This window comes from Marmota flaviventris, chromosome 13, assembly GCF_047511675.1.
Source record: "Marmota flaviventris isolate mMarFla1 chromosome 13, mMarFla1.hap1, whole genome shotgun sequence".
Taxonomy (NCBI): domain Eukaryota; kingdom Metazoa; phylum Chordata; class Mammalia; order Rodentia; family Sciuridae; genus Marmota; species Marmota flaviventris.
The window spans coordinates 3,161,755-3,171,157 of record NC_092510.1 but is presented as its reverse complement, the minus strand read 5'-3'; the positions used below and the strand labels follow the sequence as shown (position 1 = coordinate 3,171,157).

Below are 9,403 nucleotides of genomic sequence, written 5' to 3'. Positions count from 1 at the left end.
GGGGAGGTTCACGCAGGAGGATCACAAGTTCAAACCCAGACCTCAGCATTGTAGGGAGGTAATGTTGCAGGTAAATGGATGGCATGGGAGAAGATAATGCTAAGTGTAGTTAGCCAATCCCAAAAAACATGCCAAATGATAGAAGGTAATTGACTCATAGTGGGGTAGGCAGGGGGAGCATGGGAGGAATAGACGAACTCTAGATAGGGCAGAGGGGTGGGAGGGGAAGGGAGGGGGCAGCGGATTAGCAAGGATGGTGGAATGTGATGGACATCATTATCCAAAGTACATGTATAAAGACACGAATTTGTGTCTTTATATACAGAGTTATGGAAAAGTGTGCTCTATATGTGTAATAAGAATTGTAATGTATTCCACTGTCATATATTTAAAAATAAAAATCAGGTAAAAATATTTTTAGTTGTCTATGGACCTTTTAAAAATTTATTTTTATTCAGTGCTGAGAATTGAACCCAGTGCCTCACACATGCTAGGGAAGTGCTCTACCACTGAGCCACAACCCTAGCCCCATAATTTTCTTTTTATTTTGACTGAGTAATATTCCATAGTGAATATACACCACATTTTCTTTATCAATCATCTGTTGGAGGGCAGTTCGGTTGGTTCCATAGCTTAGATGTTGTGAATTGAGCCGCTCTAAACATGGATGTGGCTGCCTTACTGTATTACAGTGGATTTTTTTTTAAAAATATATTTTTTAATTGTAGTTGGACACAATAACTTTTTTTTTTTTATTTTTTATGTGGTGCTGAGGATTGAACCCAGTGCCTCACATATGCTAGGTGAGTGCTCTACCACTGAGCCACAACCCCAGCTCCCTATACTATGTGGAATTTAAGTCCTTTGGGTATATACTGAGGAGTGGGATAACAAATTCAAATGATGGTTCCATTCCACATTTTCTGAAGAATCTCCATATAGCTCTCTGTAAGAGATGCAAAAGTTTAAAACAACCCACCAGCAATGTATGCATGAAATTTCCCCCCTGCATTCTTGCTAACATTGATAATTTCCATTTGGACTGGATTGAGCTGGAATCTCCATGTAGTTTTAATTTGCATTTCTCTAATTGCTTGAGATATTGATCATCTTTCCATGTTTGCTGACCATTGGTATTTCTTCTCCTGTGAAGTGCCTGTTCAGTTTCCTTGCCCATTTGTTTGGTGTTAAATAGATGAGCTCTTTGCATATCCTGGAGATGAATGTGTCTATTTGAGGGATGGATGGCAAAGGCATTCTCCCATCCTGTTGGCTCTCTCTTTACATTATTTTTTTTAATATTTATTTTTTAGTTGTACAAAACAACTTTATTTTGTTTATTTATTTTTATGTGGTTCTGAGGACTGAACCCAAGGCTTCACATGTGCTAGAGGAGCACTCTACCACTGAGCCACAACCCCAGCCCAACATTCTTGATTTTTTCCTTTGCTTTGAAGAAGCTTTTTAGTTTGATAGCATCCCATTTATTGATTCTCGATCTTCCTTTTGCTCTTTAGGGATCTAAGGCTTATATTTTTCTTCCAGTGGACACAGGGTTTCTGGTCTAATACCTAGGTCCTTGGTCATTTTGAGTTGAGTTTTATGCAGGTTGAGGAGGCATAGAGGTTAAATTTTATTGTACTACATATGGATGGCCAGTATTTCCAGCACCATATTTTTTTTGAAGAGTTGACCCTGGAGAATTCCTGAATAATGAAAAGAAATTGGCTTAAAATGTTTTTTTTTTTTTTTTTTTTTTTTTTTTTTTTTTTTTTTTTGCTTCTTTTGCTATCATAATAATGGATATTTTGTTATATTTATTAACCTGAAACAGAAGTGAAATCTTGGAGCTGAGCTTAAAAATCCCAGAAGACATATTACCCCAACCACATGGTCAGTGTGAGAGTGAACCAAGAAGATGGTCTCACATTTTAGAGAGAGGACTCCCAGAGCCACTTGGAATCCATGGGAGGATCCAGGAACCACCCATCCCAAAGTAAAAGTGTTACAATATGTGACATGGGTTTGAACTAACTTGAATATGGAATTTAAAAAAGGAGAGAACGCTTGTGGGCTACATAATTGGGAGCCTTCAGATCCCTCACACAGATGTGTCCAGGAAATTAAGAGAAAAGTTGTGAGTTCAATTCTCCCCAGGTTGCTACTATCCACCAGAGACTAAAGTAAAAGTAAGAGTCAGGTGACATGTTCCACTGGGGGAAGCCACGGTTCTGTGATCTCCAGTGGGATCTTGTCACTTTCTTGCAGAAACTAAAATTAAAGCCCTACAGAGAGGTGAGTTAAACACGTCTTTTCCTTAAAAGGGTGCAGGATCTGCTCAGGTCCCCTGACTCCCTATGCGACCTGCCCAGGTAAGTGCCTTTCTCTTCCTCAGATGCAGCACCAGTGTGTGAATGGGCTTCGGTGATTGTGATGAACAATCAAAATAACCAAGTTATACATTAGGTTCTAACATAGCTCTAAATTATGCATCCAACTCTACCCACACTCAACAGCTCAGAGGACTGTTTAGAATTCAGAGGATATTTTTCTTCTTACTAGATTTTGGCCATTAATTTGGTGACTCATGAAAATTTGTTAATTTTTTAATAAGAAAAAAACATTTTAAGTTAATCATTTTAGGTTTCTATCCATTTCTCAGACTACAGGGAGATTCATTTGCTGCTCTATTGGTTTTCAAAGTGCATATTAATAAGTGTCCTGGTTATTTTCTGCTTCAGTGTGATGAATCCATAGTCCTATTCCCTCAGGGAGAGATAAATGTTAACCCCAGAATTTTATTAAACACACTTGGTTTTTCCTTCTCTTGTCTCAAAAACTCAATCCAGAATACTTTAAGCATTTTCTTCTAACACTGAGATAGCGAGAAATAATAATATATACCAAAATACCTTTTAATTGATCAGAAGGAAATGATATGGTTTATTTTTTGCAAATATGATACTGATAAAGAAAGTTTATCCTCACGTTTTAGAGAAATAGCAAATAGCATTTTCTTATGATGATGTATGTTGTCTCCGTTTTGATCTCACAAAAGTAAAAAAAAATGGTGCTCTGGCTGCCCGAAGGTTTTGAACTGGAGCAGGGACTATGGGTGCAGTTGCTTAATAACACAACCAAGTGACTGTAGTGACCACCCCTTCCTGACTTCCAAAGGTCCAATGGTGTCCTCCCTCCAGGTCATCAAGGAGAAAGGGGATGATAGTGGAGAGGTGATGGTGAACTTGATCTGTGCGATAACAACAAATGACATATGCCCTTTCATGTGTCGATTGCACATCAGAAAATGAGGTTGTAAATCACAGTATTTACAAGATGGTGTCCATGGGGCACCTGAGAAAGCAGCTATGTCCCCCTCCCTACCTCCATCCCGTGTCTCTGCACACCCGAGCCCTAGAAGCCCAAAGTGCTGTGGGTCTGCTTTCCTTACTGCTGACTGGGGTGCACCAACTTCAGGATTGTTCACTAGTCTCTGGCCCCTGGTGATGGCATATATCTCTGTGTTGTCCACGACTTAGACAGGGGAGGAATGTGAAATATTTAAGTGATTGCTCCTTGGTCAGGACAGGAAAGGACTATATTTCCATTCTTGCTTGTTCTCCACTTAGGTTTCTACTCAAATCTGCCCTCTTAGACCTCCTAGTCCTTCCCCACTGGGCCTTCCCTCACTGAACCTGTCCCAGAACTTCTTTCCACATTATTCTCTTTGGACTTATGTCATTGTATTCAGAACCTCCAGTCTGAGGAGACCTTGTTTCCACCAGGGTTTAAGTCATGACCTGGGGCTTGGACCATCAGGGCTGCTGGGAGCTGCTGCAGCCCCTCTCTTCTCAGAGCTGAGGAGGGGTTCTGGGATCATCCTGGTGCTGGACAGGCTTCTGTCTGCACCCTAATCTTGTGGTCAGACTAGTCCTGGTAGGTGTGAGTGGAGTGAGGCACAGCTGGGAGGGGACAGGCTCAGAGGATTCCTTTTAACTTGCTTTTATGAAATGTAACATGTTTCAGGATATTTTTTTAACAAAATTGACAAGTCAGCACAGAAGTAGCAACATTGCATTCTTTATAAAACATCTACCTGTGAACCATGGAGGGCACTGTGGCTCTCACTGATACACACGTGTGTGACCTGCACAGTGTGCAGACGGCCAGCTGCTTCTCTGTCTGCTGTGTCCTGGTTCTGCAGGGAGCTAATGCCTGTGGGGGACCCGTGACAGCATTTGACTCTGCCACTTCCCATGATCAGCATTTTACTAAAACAATAAGGTTTTCTAGCTGTAACCAGGAAATTTCTTCTATAGAAAAAAGAGTAATTTTAAGTTGTTTTCAGGCAATGCTTCCCAGAAACCCCAGTTCTCTACTTGTGTTTGCAAGTCCATGGCCCCTCCTGGCTCCGTCCCTCCCTCCCATGATGATGCATGCAGGCTGTCCCTCCTTGGGCAGGGCTGAAACCAGAGTCCTGTGCCCTCTGTCCACAGATATAACGGGTAGCCTGTCTCTCCTGTTTTTTTTTTTTTTTTTTTTTTTTTTTTTTTTGATCTCCATTTTATTTTCTAATCTGCATTAAACTGGATTGAAGACAAACCTCTATTTCATAACATGATAGAAGGGAATCATCATTATTTCATTTTTTGTAATTTTTTAAAACGCCTCTTCAAGTGTTACATATCCCATTTACGTTGTTGTAAAGGTATTTTGGGATCAAAATGTGAGTGTATATCTTACAACTCACTTCAAGTGTTCACACAAGAGTAGGCATCATCTATCCATAGCTACCTGTAGCACTGTGCCTACTAATAACCATCTGTGACTCTTCAAATGTGGAGACTCCTAGAGCATTATATTACCATTTTTTCTTTGTTTTTCTTGAGCAGAACAGGGAGGGAATCTTCTTTACATGAATATGTGAATGAAGAAAAAAAAACACTTCTTACTAAATGAATAATTTGGAAGAGATTAAATTTTCCTAATGTCATGAATTAATTTCCATTATTTACAATGACACTTCTGCAAAGATTTCAAAGCAATCATTTAACTAAGCTAAAACACTTAAATTGTCTGGACTCCTGGTTGTTTTTTCTCACACCTCATAACTGATATTATCAAACTGTAATTTTCTAGGTAGCTGTGGGAGTGATTGCTACTCTTACCCACTTGTTTCTTAGATGATAGAATGGGGGGATATGTTGCTCACCTCATTGTAAATGTTACATACTTCATAGCTATAAAGTAGAATTAAGATGGAAATAAAGAAATTACCTTCATTCTATAGGGAGCTATATCATGAGATTGTCACCATCAAATTTTCTATTACACTATTTTCTCTCTGTCCTCTGGATAAATATAATTGGTTACTAAAAGAAGATATGAAATCTTGTTCTCTTATGTAAACTCCATTATCAGAGTGAGGTTGGGTTCCTTTCTCCTAATTAAAACACTAAAAGCTATGAACCCCCAAATACTTAGATTTTCCTGGTGTGCTGCTGAATTGCATACCTGTTATCCCAGCAGCTTGGGAAGCTGAGGCAGGAGATATGAAGGTTCAAGGCCAGACTCATCAACTTAGTGAGACCCTGTTTCAAAATAAAAATAAGGGCCTGGGGTTGTGGCTCAGTGGTAGAGCGCTCGCCTAGTATGTGCAAAGTCCTGGGTTCAATCCTTAGCACCACATAAAAATAAAAAAATAAAAATAAAAATAAAGATATTGTGTCCAACTCCAACTAAAAAATAAATATTAAAAAAATAAAAAAATATATTAGCTTGGGATGTGGCTCAGTAATTAAGCAGTTTTGGGTTTAATTCCTGGTTAACACACACACACACACACACACACACACACACACACACATACACTTAACTCATGATTACTTTTCCCCATTTTTCCATATGCCAAAGAGTGGACAGAAAGAAATTTTGGAATTAAATCCTGCTAAAAATGGATGGTTCTGCCCACTTAGATATGGTTTTTCTGGCATAATCAAATATATATAAACTAATATCTGTGGTTATGTAAACCTGGGTTCAATATCTGGTATATATATATATATATATATATATATATATATATATATATATATATATATATATATATAAAAACAAATTCAAGAAGTCTGTGTTCAGAGCTAACATTTTAAATATTTTGTCTCTAAATCGGTGATGAGCAATCTAGAATAGTGAACACTGAAAATATATAACTGTATGAGCCTTCATCCAGCATCCACACACTTTTCTTGAGAGTTTTATGTGGACATTCCAGCCATCTGCCCCACATGAACTCACTTTGGATGCTACCTACTGAGCTTTTTACCAGATTGCTGCATCAAACTGAGACAAACTAATCCTGGCCCTACCAGTGGAGATAAACAGAAAAGATGTTATGCTTGAATATTGAGAGTATGGAAAGGGTGCATTAAAAATATGCCCACATACTTTGAGGTCGGCCCACTTGGTGGTTGGGGAGGTTGAAGCTGGTAACCACTGTGATGATGAGAATTTTATTTTTATTTGATCCTCAGACATGTACTCTATATGTCTTTTCACCAGAAAAAAAGGAAATGACCAAGAGCAGCACTCTTTCCATTTTTCTTGCTGTAAGAAATGTCTTTTCTTCCCAAATGGTCCTTGGGATCAAGCCAATGTCTTCCTGCTCCTCTTCCATATCCTCCCGTTCCTTGTCCAGCACAGGAACAGGCCCACAGACATGGCCATTTCTCACCTGGCCCTGATTCATCTGCTGATGCTCATAATCAGGGTGTTCCTGGATATAGACATTTTGGGGGTTCAGGATATTTGGAATGACATCACATGTAAAGCCATCATCTACCTGTACAGGCTGATGAGGAGACTGTTGGTCAGCAGCACCTGCCTGCTGAGTGTCCTGCAGGCCACCACCCTCAGCCCCAGAATCTCCTTTCTGGCCAAGTTCAAGCTCATGTCCCCACAGCACAGTCTGTGGTGCTTTCCCATTCTCTGGGTGTTCAACATGTTCATTAACATTCGTATTTTAGTCTCTATTGGAGGCCCCTCCAATGACACATCAGATGTTCAGTTTTCCACTGAATCCTGTAGGGATTCCTCCACAGATTACTATTACAGGATCTTATTTTCCCTTGTAGGAATACTCTGGGATGTCCTCCTTCTGGGGCTCATGGCCCTCTCCAGTGGGTACATGGTGTCTCTCCTGTGGAGGCATAGGAGGCAGTGCCAGCACCTCCACACCACTAGCAGTATTGCACAAGCCTCCCCAGAGCAGAGGGCCACTAGGACCATCCTGCTCCTCATGGGTTCCTTTGTGGTCATGTACTTTTTGGACTGTGTGATCTCCTCCTCTTATGGGAAAATGCAGAAGAAGGATACGGTTTGCCTTGTGTTCCAGATGCTGGTGGGCAATGGCTACGCCACCGTCAGTGCTTTGATGCTAATTTCTACCGAAAAATGAATAATCCAGTTCTTCCAATCCACATTGGGGAGGACGAGGACATGTTTAAGCAGGGCCAGATAACCCCTCACCATGTCATCCCACATTATTGCCTCCTGATTTTCCAGAAATTAGTTGATGTTGGAAAAAAAAAAAAAAAAAACTAAATGAGGATGAGGGAGATGAAACTTGTGTTGTTCTTTGTAAGATCTTTATCAAACCAGGTGAGGTGGTGCACACCTGTCATGCCAGCGGCTCAGGAGGCTGAGGCAGGAAGATCTCAAGTTGAAGGCTAGCCTCAGCAACTGTGTGAGTCCCTGAGCACCTTAGTGAGACCCTGTGTTGAAATTTAAAAAGAAAAAAACAAAACAAAGTTCTGGGTATTTGGCTCAGAGGTCACATGCACCTGAGTTCAATTCCAAGTTGCAAAAAAAAAAGTGTTAAATGATATATGGGCTGTTTTCTTACTGAGCTTACCTAAAGCAGATACCGTCCCTTGTCCATAAGTAGACCATGACTGTGAACCCTTTGCTGGATAAATGCATTTTGGAAGAATAGATTTATTTTTTTGATCTGAGAGGGCCTGATAAATATCACAAAAAGTTCCATTAGTCCCAAGTCTGTTATGAAACAATATGAGACATACAAACCTTCCTGACCTCCTGTATGGGAAGACTTGATCTGTGTATGTTTTTGATTATTTGTCTGTTTGCTAAAATCATTATGATTTTAGCACAGTCTCTGACCAAGGATGGCATGCAATTTATAAATCATGTGACATTGAAAAAGCAAGAGTAGCAACTCACCTCTGTGTACACAGACATCATGTATTAACTCTTAATTTCCATAGTGATTCTCTGGATGCAGTAGTATTACGATCCACCACTTTACAGCAAAGAAAACCAAACCCAGATAATTTAAGTCAGTGGATTGCAGAGGAAATAGGTGAAGAAAGTGAGGATATGAACTCTCAAGCCCAGGTTACAGGTTCTGAGCCTAACCAATGGTTCGTCTTTCTTGCTAACCAATGACATCCATAGGAATGTGGCACACAGGGGTCACAGACAATGATACAGACAACCTGGGACTAAAAGGCCCACCCCTGTTCTTCATCCTTCCAGCCCAGAAATACAGCTGGATGGCAGGTGGCTGTGGTTTGACCTACAGTAATGTGGCCTGAACCAAAGAAGTCAGGCTGCTGGATTGAACTCTAAGGGGCCAGTGTGAAAGCTGTTCCATGGCAGAATTTTCAACCCCTGAAGGGGACACAAGCCATAACCTTCCTTCTGGAGCAGCATGTGGAGGATCCAAATGCACTTCTGGGGTGTGGTGGTGGGGTCTCCCAAGGGCCCTGGTTGCAAAAGTAGGAGGCTGCTTGTTCTCCTGACTCTTGAAAAGTCTACTTGAACCAGAGGAAGAAGGTTAGGCATGGTGTGCACTTCTTGCCTCCCTCGCTGTAATTTATTAATACTCTGTAGCAGAAAATATTCAAATATTGTTTATTTTTTTTCTGAGATGGAATCTCCCTCCATTGCAGGGACGGGTTTTGAACTTCCTGCACTCAAGAGATCCTCCTGCCTCAGTCTCCTGAGTCGCTGGAACTGCAGCTGCACAATGCGGTGCTCAGCTCAAATATTATAGAGGATCAAATTAGTGCTGAGGCTATGACTTTTCCTGTCCCCTCAAGAAGTTCATGGTCAACTAAATCCATTCTCTGTAACATCATCAGGGTATGGGAGAAACTGTTGTTCCCTGTTAGGAAAGAGAGTGGATATGTCTGTGTTTGGATCTTGTGTGACCTGTAAAGTCATTTACCAAAGGGACCAGATAAGATCATTAAGGAAAAACAGCCACTGTGTCTTCCAGTTAGTTGTGGAAATCCTGGGGTTTCATCATAATGATTTTAGCAAACAGACAGATAATCAAAAACATACACAGATCAAGTCTTCCCGGGCAGGAGATCAGGAA

The 9,403-nt window shown here is 40.6% G+C and overlaps 1 protein-coding gene across 1 annotated transcript; it reads left to right on the top strand.

The window, feature by feature from the left end:
• Nucleotides 1-6,718: 6,718 nt before the first annotated feature.
• On the top strand, nucleotides 6,719-7,456 carry LOC139701593 (vomeronasal type-1 receptor 90-like). The gene has a single exon (XM_071600718.1). It carries the CDS (start codon nucleotides 6,719-6,721, stop codon nucleotides 7,454-7,456), a length of 738 nt encoding a protein of 245 aa, XP_071456819.1.
• The last annotated feature ends 1,947 nt before the right edge of the window (nucleotides 7,457-9,403 follow it).

Bases quoted from the DNA above. Each gene is read 5' to 3' on its own strand.
- LOC139701593 (XM_071600718.1), top strand. From the start codon at position 6,719: ATGGCCATTTCTCACCTGGCCCTGATTCATCTGCTGATGCTCATAATC.